This window comes from Branchiostoma lanceolatum, chromosome 18 (assembly GCF_035083965.1).
Source record: "Branchiostoma lanceolatum isolate klBraLanc5 chromosome 18, klBraLanc5.hap2, whole genome shotgun sequence".
NCBI lineage: Eukaryota > Metazoa > Chordata > Leptocardii > Amphioxiformes > Branchiostomatidae > Branchiostoma > Branchiostoma lanceolatum.
In genome coordinates this window covers 7,807,729-7,820,743 of record NC_089739.1, presented here as the reverse complement: position 1 = coordinate 7,820,743, position 13,015 = coordinate 7,807,729, and the positions used below count along the sequence as shown (strand labels likewise).

Sequence of the window (13,015 nt, the reverse complement as noted above, 5' to 3'; positions counted from 1 at the left end):
GGGGATATGTGAAAGGTAGATTTATGAAAGAAGCTTTCTACGTTGGTTGCCTATAATTTGCCAAGAAAGATTGTGATGATGATTGCTGAAAACCTCTCTACTTTAAACCGACAGCTACGCAACACACAGGGTTATCCTGGGTGAGCACGATCGTAGCAGCAACGGTGAAGACGTCCAAATCATCCCCATCGAACAGGCGATTGTTCATGAGCGGTACAGCTCTAGGGTAAGGACAGTTTGACTTTTTTTATAGACCAAGTGTTGAGGCCTATGTATATGCCGCGACGAAACATATTCCCATTCATACAGCTTCATAAAATTTATGAATATCACCTGAAACATGACGAATTGGTCCAATTTACCTCCGTAAAATTGAGGTATTGTTTGTGTCTGCGTGTTTGTATATCGATACGTTTATGTTTCCGCATCTTTTTGGTCAGCATAACTTGAGAACTTTTGGATGGATTGTGATGATATCTAGTATATGGGTAGGTCTTACAAAGACAAAGCTCAGGGTAGATTTGGGTCATCCTTTACTGGACACTGAAATTACGTCATCACCCACTGGTGACTTTCTTTGTTCAGACAAATTTCACTTTATAATGACATGCCCTACCTATAATGATGAATGACAAAAGTTGATGCAATTAATTGCATGTAAGTCGAATATTACCCTGCCATACTCAAGTACCGATACTTTCAATGTACTTTTATCTATTCACATAGGCCAATACATTCATAACGCTATGCAAAAAAAGAAACTGTACTATTCCTAAATAAGGTTTGACGAATGTAAAGTCACAGAGTAGCCTAGAAATATGCAATGTGATATTTAGAATAATTCCTTTTAGTTAGCATCGTAGGTCTTATTTGATATTATAAAGTAGTAATTAGAATTGTGGTAAAATAGACCTAGATTGTAAACTATGTTATCTGTACATTGCCATACATTGTTACTGATGCAATTGTTGTGAAATAAAAATCATTCATTCAATCATTCTAATGGTCATTCTTCGTCTTAGCCTGAGTGCCAGCCTTTTTAGCTTCCGTACGCTACCCAAGTTCCGCTCCTCGCAGCGGAGCTTGGGTAGCGCAGCGGAGCTAGGGTAGCGGACGGAAGCTAAAAAGCCTGGCACTCAGGATATCTTCGCCTTTGATCCATCAACAGACCATCGAGAATGACATCATGCTGCTGAAGCTGGCCACCCCCGCCACCCTCGGAGACCACGTCAGTGTGGCGTGCCTGCCGGACCAGGACGAGACTCACCACGACGTCGCCGGGACCTGCTGGATCACCGGCTGGGGCCGCACCAGCTCAACCGGTACGTTCGTACTAGCCACCACCGCAGCAGATCCAACGGTCAGTGCGAAGACCGTATCCAACCGTATTGCATTGAAACTCAGATTCGCATCAGCCATGGCCCGACAAATCGTTTTTTAAGTTGCGCTAACGACTAAATCTGACAAAACAAACTCGCCAGTGAGATGGTGGAAGGTGTCAGCTTCCAAAAGATGTTTTCAGATTGACAATTTTGGCACTTTGGAAGTGATTGAATGCGTCCGCGATTTAACGTTTAGAGAAAAGTAGTAGAAACTATTTCAATGCGATCCATTGGTCGGGGTGAACTGGCAGAAGACATTTTTATCGTAATAAAAATGTCTTCTGCCAGTTGGATACGGTCTTTGCAACCGTTGGATCTGCTTGGAGATTAGGTCTGGTTCGTTCAGACCATTGTAGTGCCTGGTGGCACACTTATTTCCCAGGCTGTGACATGTGACGGGAAACGTAAATCATGACTATAACACTGCCATCTGTCTGTCAGGGCGCCACGGGGTCATGTACGGAAGTAGGAAGAACAGGCCAGTACTGGCAGAAAAAAAGTGTAAAGTTCTACTCGTGGTATGGTCGGTATGGTTCCTAGTGGAACATAGGGCAGCAAGTTTCCTTCCACAAATTTGAGTTTTGAGTTCAAAAGGCGTGCTTGATCAAGGAAAATGTCTGTCATCAACAAAATAACCTCCGGCTCATCACTCCAGCTGATGGCGCACCCGTCCTCCAGCAGGCCATCCTGCCTCTGAAGACCGACAGCCAGTGCAGCAGCTCCTGGGGCAGGAACTACGACTCCACCAGCATGCTCTGTGCGGGGCTCAATGGCTCTAGCGGATGCATGGTAAGACTTTTTTTAACATTGTAACAGCCAAACACTGTGTTAGAAAAGAACACTATTACTGTAAATCCGAGGTCTAAAATGGTTCATGCATGCATGACCCAATTTTTATCCTTAGTGCTGCTGACTAACATTTCAGACATTCCTATGGACTAGAAATTCCTGTGGATACATTCCTGAAAAAATCCTAGAATTCTTCCCGACTGCACACAATACTTTACCATTAGGCTCACCCCTGAAGCGTCGCCATGGAGGGGCAAGGGAGAGGGCAGCATAAATAGAACCTCTGCTTGGAGACTAATTTGTTTTTTTCGTACCTACCAGGGAGACTCCGGCGGTCCGTTTGTCTGTGAGAGGAACGGTGCGTATGACGTGGTGGGGCTAGTGTCCTGGGGATCCAGCTCCTGCAGCCTCTCCTACCCGACAGTCTTCGCGCGTGTCGCCGCCTACAGAGGCTGGATCGAGCAGAAGACCGGGCTGACCTTCTGATTGGTCACCTGAAGCCGTCTGCTGGGTCTCCATTGGTCGAATCCCAAAACCGCATCGACCAATCACAGCCATCTCACTGGTTTATTTGGTCAGATTTTTGCCTGACAGAGACCCAGATCTCAAACGGCGCTGTCTGCATTTCGCTCAATAAAGCGAATGATCCAAAAAAGTGTCTGACGCTTCTATATATCTGTCTCGTGTACGTGTCTTACAGTTGTAACAGTGATACCCAAGAAAAGTGAACAAAACATACTGCTTCAAAATAAGAAATAGTTTAGTGTAAACTCGTCCTCATAGCACAATCTATTACCAGGGATAGAGCTAGAGAGAGGTAGAGGGACAGGGGCCGGAGGGAAACATTGTGTGTGTGCGTGTGTGTGTGTCTGCCTGTCTGGGTGTGATTGTGAGTTTAAGAGTTGTCTTTGTACGATAGACTTAGATAATCACAACATCTATAAACAATATAAAATCCCCTTCAAGTTTATCATAGCAAAGGAGACATGACATATCAACTGTTCACATCTGATTACTTTATATGATTTCAACTATAAAGCTCTAGATTCTGACGTAGGCAGGTATGACAAAGACAGGAAAGGTATACATTATATTCATGGCAGTCCATACGGTCGGAGACTGGGTCTAAAGACGAGGTTGACTTTCTTATAGGTGGTGCTGCGGTGGTAAGAGTGTGACTAGTATTGGGAAGAAGAACTTGGATGTACCTGTAGCTAGACTGGTACCATCCTCACAGACGAGCTTCTGGTTCCTATTAGTTGGCAACGGGGAGACCATGGTTCAAATCCTAGGACAATACTAACAATACGTAACTTAAAATGTGAGGCATTGACCTTTGGACATTATAATAGTGTGTGCACAACAGTATGCTAACAAGTCTTCCATAGCTTTGCATAAACATTTGTAAACAATGAATGACAAAGTCTCAAACAGGTTTGCGTATCACCCACGTTTATTTTCCGTCGACACGACCCACAACACGTGTTCTCCACATGAAAACAACGACTAGGAAATGTGGGTAACTGTCATCAGTCTGTCCAAACTACGGGTCATCCCTGAGCAAATCATGAAATGTGTAGAAGCTCTGCTCTATACGTTCTACCGATAAGTAGATACCCTATATTCCTAACATAAAAAGCATTACAAAATTGTGCTAAAGTGCAGAAAAAAAGTACGCTATGCGCTCATCATTTTTGCAGTTCTGTGTTCTCAGTTGAGGTCAGAGAGGAGCCATTTTATCGTAGAGTATTGTCTGTCCTTGAAAACAGTTTGTACCCAAATTATATATTACCTATACATAGCGGCCCACCATAAGAAACTTCACAAGTGTCTGGTGCTACTAAAACTAGCACAAAGCACGCAAAATGACGTTAAAGAGGACAACACAACAATTTGTTTTCCATGTGCCCAACAAATAACGTTTACAACAATATTTACATACAAAATGCCCAAAGAGTATAACGTACTCGCATACACCAGTATCATGTCTCAGCCATTACCTTGCAATGAAAACTTTCTCGCAGCCACAGGCTACAAAAGAACAGTCTGCCATGGAACTGGCAATAAAAATAAATCATATGGTAACATGTAACGGGACATGAAAGAAAGTGTAGGTAAATACTTTCCTTTCCATATCCTCTCAAAATAACCAAGTACTAGTACGCATCCCGAAAATAGAGACTTCTTTCTACGTAAGTTTTCTTTCCCATAGTTTTAAAGATAGAAAATACGTACTCTCTTTCCCGTGAAGCAAAATATTATTTCTCTCTTTTTATGTTTTTTGTTGTTGTTTTATGTCATCTGAGTCGAAGACCCTGAAGTGGTATCTCAACATCACTTTGATTCCAAAAAATTTGGAATACATCATATATACATAATATTACATACATACATCTTTCTTCACTTTCGCACTCTCGTTTGTCCACTTCTTCACGCCAACATTTTCTCGTTAACCATGGAAAAGAAGTAGCATAATTTCATACTAAGGTTTAAAGCAGAGGCTGAAAGAATTTGCTTGTTAGAATATCACATTTTCCCTGCTTTTCTTAGATTGTTCCTTGGAAATATTTCAAACGAAAAGTCTTGTGACTGTCCCCTGAGTTACTTAACCAGTCTTTGTGTAGAAGAGGGAATATATTGCGTTCAAGCATGGATGTTCAAGTCATACCTCCTTGGTTTAAGTATTTTCTTCCAAATGTCTGATTAATTCTTAGAAAGAGAATGGCCGTGTGTGATTTCGTAGTAGTTATGACCTTCCGTTTAAAGATCTTAACGCTACTGCAGACTATTGCACGGATATTCCATCCTAGGATAAAGTTTACATCTGATGTCGTGCACTACCTTTAAGGTCGATTGTGTTTCATCAACAGTCGCTTTTTGTAACATGAGATCCTACAAAATTGCACACCTTCGCGTTTCCTGAAGGGAAAACTTGTAAATGAGTGATACAGCATTCGGTTACTCGCATATATGTTCGTTGAAGAGGTATATATATAGTGACTTATCAAACAGTCAGTACAACTTATTACAAGACCTGACAACATCTGTCCGGATATGTAGCTTGTACTCTTCAGTATAACAGACCTAGTGTGTTACACCATGAAGAGGTTTACCGGGTATGCAATTATTCTTTTGTTGTGACCTGTAACCAGTCTGTATATATGTACAATAAACGTCCTCATTCATTATTAAAATACAAACAGACAATACTAGTTGATGAAACACAAGTGACCATATCTAACATGTTTGCCAGCATACTGTTATACGTATGCCACAGGTTCGTTCTGTGGGCCCTCTATGGGGATGGAGATCTCTGTAGGGATGGGGGGAAGGGTCTTGATGTCGTCTTCCCAGCTTAGTTCCTTCTCCATTTCTTTGCTTTTTCTCAGAAGGTAGACAGGAAGGGCGAAGTTTAGCAGCGAGACAACCAGAAGACCAACGTTGATCTGTGAAAGTACAAAAATTCATATTCATAAATCAAATATAATGAAAAGGTTCATGGGGTCTTTTAAAACACTTGCCATTTTACTATGTTATTCTTTGAACATATATTTGCTAATAAAATAAATGACAATGTCATCTTTACTGTCTTCAGTAATACCTTGAGCAACTAAATGAGTTGCATCAATGACAATGTCATCTTTACCATCTTCAGTGTTTAGTGGATGTGCAATTGGAATAATAATGGCAATGTACAGTGGGCTATTCTACTCAGTATTGTCTAGGAATGATATTTTGCAGTTTACAAAATGTCTCGCCCACAACAACCAGAAAAATATGCTGAGTTCCATTTTTGTGTTGGATCAAAGCTCAAAACTTTACAAACACCAGAAAAATACGATATGCATTTTAAAGAGATAGTAATAATATTTCTGATCATGACTTACCCAGAAAGGGTCTTTAGCGAGAGGTCCGTTGACGGCGATGAAGAGCGGGTACTGCAGCGTGGCGAATGCAGCGTGGAAGAACGCCTGCAGGCCGATGAGACTCCCGAACAGGGACACTTGGAACCTAAATGGAAGAATCAACGATGATGAAAATGATCATTTTACACAAATCATTATTGAAAACAAAATATGGGTAAAGAATCTAGTACGTAGCAGATGGAGAGTCAGAAGCACTTTAGCATATGCAAAGTTAGACTTGACAAAATATGTTCTTCTCATGCATGGCTAAAGTAAAAGGGTTGACATTTAGCATGTAGACAGCTGAGACAAAGATTTACACAATTAAATGCATTTCATGACTAGCTTGTACACGTTACAATTGTTCTTCTTCTATATTTTCCATTTCCTACCGGCTTACAGTTATTCCCTAACATAATAGGTTGTCCTGAAAGAAGGTTATCAAATGATGTACTTACATGATTGCAAAAAGCCCCGCCGTGGCTGTGTGCATGAAGGCTCTGATGACCGTGTGTAGCACAAACGTGGCGACCTGTGCAGAAAGGAGGGGTAAAACAACTAGTCAGTTTACTGTCTCAAGGTAAAATGGTTGGTGATCATGCGCATATGTGGCATGGAAATTCGCATGACATGTGGAAGCAATAGATCTTATAACTTGGTATCTCTGTCTATACAGTCAACCCTATACAAGTGACCATCTCTACACAACAACCAACTGACCAATTTGTTTCCCATCAGTCCCCTAAGGGGTGTTCTTGCAATGGGCAGTTATAGCATTTACATTGTACTGTGTTTGGCGTGTCTGTATATGTCAGCCTGTTTGTCTGTCTTTTTTTGTGTGTTTCGGACCTACGTGAAGAGGGTGTAAGCCTTCTCTGAATGCCTTGTAGCCGTTTGGCACCCCGTTCTCTATTGGTAACAGAGTCAGGCAGCAGGGAGAAGGTTCATAAGATGTCTTTGACCCACCTGCACCACTAAGTTTGGTATGAGCACGAGAACCCCGAACAGCAGCGTGAGGAGGTTGGTGATGAAGAAGGCCATGGCGGCGTTCCAGATCTTCTGCACCATGATGCGGGCCTTCTCCTCCTCCGTCAGGGAGATGCTGGACCTGATGGACGGGCGGGAGGATGTGGAGCCGGTGGAGCTGGCAGTGGTGCTGTTGGTGCTGTAGGAAATAGGCGGTAAACGTCTTTTAGATAGATACAGTAGATAGAAAGGTTTATTGCTAAAACAACATAGCAGTTAGTACATAGCAGCCAACTTGCTGAATTGTGTACTTGCTGTACAGGTCGTATTCAAAAACTAACTATTTACAGCTTATAGAAATAATACTTTCAATTGGCAGAGACGGTACGATTCTAAAAGGCAATTAAGCAGTTAGAACAGCTGGTCAGGTCAGTAACGGTCTGCATTAATGTGTAAAGGCGAGACTTACTCGCAACAATGAACATATGCGTAAGTTTAGATGTCACTGTTCATTCAAAAGATGGGTCATATAAAGGATTGGACTGTTCTTGAATCTATTTGTTCTTGTTCTGGTGGTTGCCAATAAGTTGTTCTGTCATTTTTTAATGCATATTGACACAACTTTGGACAACGTGCATCTGCAAGTGGGCATTTTGTTGAAACAATTACCATTTAAAGGCACAGACTGCTGGTTCTATGAACATGGACGGTGGCTGTTATTTTTATTGAATGACAAGTCGGTGCATTAGCTATAGTTTATAGAGACATTTGGACATCTAGGGACGTTTTGTTTTAATACAGACATATCTAGGGATGTAGACCGGCTCATGTTTATTGTTTATTGAAAGTTTGTAAGAAAAGTTTGTTGAAAAATTAAAAGAATTGAAAAGAATAAATAATAAAAAACATGGGCGGTGAATGTAATGACGCTGTTAAAAAATAGACGGCAAACGTTTTTGATAATGCATATGGACACAAGTCTAGATTAAATAATCTGTAAATGGCAAATGACATTTGTTTTCTAATAACAGATAAAAAATGATTGATCAAACAGTTCAAAAACCCAAATTGACCAATGACTCTAAGGCAAACTTCAGAATGTACAAACCCCTGCTACATGTCGATCAATTGAGAATGCTTTTAAACATGATTGAATGTATAAAATGTAATGTTTTCTTGATTATGGATAACATAAAACCAAACATACCGAATGGTTTCCGCGGAGGCAATGGACCGATCATCTGCAAAGACGTCGTCATCTGATTGGTTGCTTTCTGCTGGTGGTTGTGTTTTCCAGTCCATGAGTGCACCAATCACAGGTGCCGATATTAAACAGCAGATCTGCACCAGCCCGAAGATGTAGGTGTAGACATCAACTATGAGGACATCATAAAAATGATTCATTAATTATATAGAAATTATAATATTTCAACTGAAGCCCTCCTCAGGAGGAAAACGCTTAATGTATCAATAATTATATAAGTGAAGTCACCGTATCTTCAACTTCTTCAACTTGTTAAACCCCCAGATAACCCCGCGATGGGCAAAGTAGGGGGGGAGGAGGTCCCAGGCTAAGGCGGGCAGGTCTCCAGCCTGGCGCGGTATGACTCAACGGTGGGAGCCGTAACAACCGATTTTCACCGAGGATTATTGATGTTTGATATTTTGTCCCAGTCCTCTGAATTAAGTCCCAAAAATCGAGGTTATTCTAATGACGTCACCATATCACGTGATAATTCCTAAAAAGCTGGACATTTGACATTGTTATCATGCATAATTATAAAGTAGAGGAATTAACCTTTTCAAAAAAGTAAGTCACCCTTTCTCCCTCTGTTTGGTACCAAATGGCTATTTTGAGGGACCTGGCCCATGGACTACAGGCAGGGCGTTCCACTCGGGGATGGCGCGGGGGAAGAATGAATGTTTGTAAGAGTCTGTTCGGGCGTTAAGTGGTTGAAATTTGAGCGTGTGGCTCCCCCGGGTGCGCCCCTGAGCTGGTTTCAGTAGACTATCTGTGTTAATATTGATGTAGTTATTGACTAGCTTATAGAAAAAGATGAGGCGGGTGAAGTCACCGTATAGCAAGCAATCTATACTGCTGTCGGTCTATTTCTCTGTTTCTCTCTCCGTCTCTCTCTCTCCGTCTCTCTCTCTCTCTCTCTGTCTCTGTCTCTCTCTCTATATATATACATTACTCGGAATTGAGATAAATATTTGAAGTATACCAGAAGTACAATAAATATGGCCAGACTATTGAATACATAAATGCATGAAAAACAACGGAATTATTGTACGTACTGATTTTAGCGTCCTGGGTGAGTCCCTGCAGAAGTTCGGACAGTGTTCCGATGAAGACCATGAGGCGGAGGTGTGTGATGCTCATGACCAAGGCGGCACCCAGGAAGGCAAAGGTACAGATGGCACGGCGGAACGCCGAGGGGCCTGGGGAGAGCACAACAACAGTTATCTTAAGGTGATCTATACTTTAAGTGCATGTCTTTATTTGCATTTCAAATAGATAACCTTGCTAAAAAGTTATTAAAAAAAAGCACATTGTGGAATGACATGTATGACAACCAAATAAAACCATAGCCAGATATGTTTAAAAAATAACAGTCTTTACTTTCATATGAATACATTTAGCACTCTTTATGATTCAATCTAAAGCTTCAGTAATTGTAACTGTAAGAAAGGAATTGCTGATGCTTCTTACCAGCTCCATTAGCAACGTCCGCACTTCCGCCATAGTCCAGTGCAAGCCTGAAATAGGTACAATACACGGTTAGTGGCAAGTTTCAGTGTTTCAAGTTGGTTGATCCCATATGTTACTCACTGTGGAGTCGTTTAGCCTCCGTTGCAGTCTCCTTCCGGCTGTTTTCTTTTAAGTTACCATTTTCTTATATACGTTTTCTTCTAGCCTGACGAATCGCGCTCCTAGTGGCCAGCCGGTCCTGTAACCGCCAGTCACCTCCGGCCGAGAGCTTGTGTAAATACAGGCTATATTTTCCTCCTTATTTCTTGGCCAGCAATAAGAAAATGGTAACTTAAAGGAAACAGCCGGAAGGAGACTACAACGGAGGATAGAATCGTTTATTTGTTGGCAACTAGACACTACTAGATTTGCAACGTTCATAAAATACATTGTTCTCTTTCCACAAACAAATGTCACAGATATAGGTCTTATTCGTAAGTTCAATTCTGTTTCAATTCTGATATACGAGGTGCGCACACAGGGAAAGGAAAGTTCTTCCTTACTTTGATGTGTATGTTTCACTCTCTTTCAGGCTGTGCCCGACACTAAGCCTCCGGCCGACAGTGGTGACCATAGAGTAGAAGTTCTTCCCGCTGATTTTGTTCTGCCGTCCGAAGAGCAGCCCGGTGTGTATGGTGAAATCCATGGTCTCCGGCCCGGGCACGGGCTCTGACGGGTAGTTGTTGACGCAATTGATGAACGCCAATAGGCTGCCAGCAGCCATCACCATCATCATGACCCGGAAGGAAACACCAAGGTCAAAGATTGCCTGCATGAGAAAGAACAAGGTATCGTACGTCACTTCCGGATAATGGACGACGTTCTAATCATTCTTGATTACTGCCTGCTCCTGATTATGATTGACAGGCTTGGTGATGCCAGACTGATAACTGACCATCTCAAGCCTGCAGGAGGAGCAGGCAGCAACGCAGGCAAAACAATTAAATGCAAGTGGGGAAAAGACGTTATGGCTTTTGTGCAAACAATTATGACCTTTTTTCCAAGAATGATGGTGTTAATAATATAAAGAGAATGCAATGATTTTTGTTTCTTTCGATCCGAATGTGATGGACATGTGTCAACCTGGTGCCATACCTCTTTTCTGAATTGTAACCAGTGTCTCTATACCCCGGATGAAGTGGTCAAATCTGACCAGAATATTTGTTGAAATTTTTGTATCAGCAATGGGTCGAACGGCAGGTAACTTTTAGAAAGCTGTTGCTATTCTTCAGCTGTTTGGATGAATTTGGTTCGAATTGCCGGGTAAAACGCGGGGATAGAGAGACTGTCGTGAACCTGCAACACAATAAGACCCAGAGTGTTAGAAATGCACAACAATCCCAAGTATCATCCCATACACACACACACACACACACATACATACACACCGCTAACACCATACTTATTCATTCTCCTTGTATTCCAGCATCCAACTCACCCCAAAAGCCAACTCCAAATTCCCTAGTCCAAACCCTCATTTCTTTCTTTTCGCTGTCCCTTTAGATGCCATGCAAACAAACTTATATAGCTTTTTGCCATTATTAATTCCCATACTCAATTTTGCTGAATTTGTGATTTTGTTTTCGCACACAACGTGCAATGATAAGACTCCCGCCCCCTAGCCCTGAATAGAGCACAATGCACACATTGTTGTCAATGATTTTGTGTAGATTTCGTCACTTGGTCATAACCCTTATACCTTCATAACGGGGAAGACAATAGCAGAGGAGGCGCTCGACCCCATCATCACGCTCAGGATGGTCGACCGCGCATGCCCGAAAAAGTTCGACACCTCCAGGGCACAAAGAATCAAAATTTCGTGATTTTTACATCAAATTTACTACAGAAAATGTCGTATCAACGAATATACCCCGCTTGCTGCTACCGTCTCTTCCTTCTCCGCTGTCTGGAAAGAAGCCCGCCTCGTTATACAAAACTCCAATTAGTCGACGTTATTCCAAAAAGGAAGCGTATTGAATACGTTCACATCAATTTACCCAAAAGGAATTTGAGGGAATTACCAGTACCAAATGCTGCTGCGTCTTCACTTCTGGAAATGAACTTCAACCGTTAACCTTTAACCTGAACCAGTAAATCTCATTATATATTCAAGCCCCGCCCTCTGTGATGACGTCAGCAGCCCTAACCTGGTTCTAAGCTATCATTGGCTGGCCCGGCAGCTGGAAGCAAGACAGTGTAAAAAGGTTGAATTTGTCTAGTTACACTCTTGCCCAGCCGATGCTGAGACCTGTAAGCATTTTACATTACCCCTATCTCTTCACCCACTACGTACTGCGGGTGCTCTATTGGCTTCAGCACGGGACCTGTCATAAACTAGAGTTGCAGACGGTCCGCTAGGAGTCCTGGAAACAAGCATTAACTATTAAGAGTTGGGTTAGCCCTGCTGGCAGGAGCTGGAATTATAACCCAGTCATAGAAAAGAAACGTCTTTAAAGCATGACTAACACCGAGACCGTGTCAGCTGAAACGACACAAAACTGGGTTGTACGAAATCGAAAAGTGAGTTGCTTGTTCTTAAAATTTGATTACTTGGAGTTTTCCTTCGACTTACGGCCCGTCTACTACAAGAACTGCTGTCGCCGTTGTCGCCGCCGGCCTCAGCCTTCCTGCAATCTATAAGAATTTACTCCGTTTTGTTAAATTTGTGGCTAGTTTCAATCAAGCAATGGTATGTATTGAAGTGTCCAAAAGAATAGGTTAAGAAAGCCTAGTTACAGTAATGAAACATCTTCAAGCTAGAGCGATGTTGTTAGATTCGGACCGAAACTATCATTGATAATAAAAACAAAACTAAGCCATTGCTTGCTTTCTGTCTGCTTTGAGCAAATAGAAGCCCTCCCACTACAAGTTAGCAAAATGTTGTTGGTAAATTTTCAGATTGATTGCAACTCCCATGCAATTGCAATTTGCATGATTGATGTTTTTTGTTCTCAAAGTTAAGCATGTTCGTATGTACTTGCTTTCTGTCCCTTGCTGGTATCCATTCAAAACCTGCGGAGCGTTAGTGTTGTTCACGTGCACGGCACACAGTTCACACATGAATGAAGGGAAACAAGGACGCAAAGCATCTCGGTAACGTCAGCATAGACCTCTTCTCGGATATATTGCATGCTGGGAGACGCGGGGTACTATGGGTAACTCAGGGGGCAAACAAAAATCATGACTATGACGACACTACGAGACACAGTACGCATATGCAT

General features: G+C 42.0%; 2 protein-coding genes across 2 annotated transcripts in view; one reads left to right on the top strand and one right to left on the bottom strand.

Moving 5' to 3' along the window:
• Positions 1-119: 119 nt before the first annotated feature.
• On the top strand, positions 120-2,821 carry LOC136424283 (chymotrypsin B-like). Its single transcript, XM_066412826.1, has 4 exons — positions 120-226; positions 1,169-1,322; positions 2,038-2,171; positions 2,493-2,821. Exons 2-4 carry the CDS (start codon positions 1,187-1,189, stop codon positions 2,655-2,657), a joined length of 435 nt encoding a protein of 144 aa, XP_066268923.1. The 5' UTR covers positions 120-226; positions 1,169-1,186; the 3' UTR covers positions 2,658-2,821.
• Positions 2,822-3,606: 785 nt separating this feature from the next.
• The window catches only part of LOC136424846 (large neutral amino acids transporter small subunit 4-like), a 39,365-nt gene continuing 29,956 nt past the window's right edge, over positions 3,607-13,015 (bottom strand). Inside the window, exons 7-15 of the mRNA XM_066413523.1 lie at positions 11,494-11,586; positions 10,298-10,563; positions 9,756-9,802; positions 9,341-9,484; positions 8,250-8,418; positions 7,043-7,241; positions 6,535-6,608; positions 6,059-6,182; positions 3,607-5,617 (exon numbers count right to left, since the gene is read on the bottom strand). Coding sequence (XP_066269620.1) covers positions 5,432-5,617; positions 6,059-6,182; positions 6,535-6,608; positions 7,043-7,241; positions 8,250-8,418; positions 9,341-9,484; positions 9,756-9,802; positions 10,298-10,563; positions 11,494-11,586 — 1,302 coding nt within the window. The 3' untranslated portion in view covers positions 3,607-5,431. The remainder of the gene's footprint in view (positions 5,618-6,058; positions 6,183-6,534; positions 6,609-7,042; positions 7,242-8,249; positions 8,419-9,340; positions 9,485-9,755; positions 9,803-10,297; positions 10,564-11,493; positions 11,587-13,015) is intronic.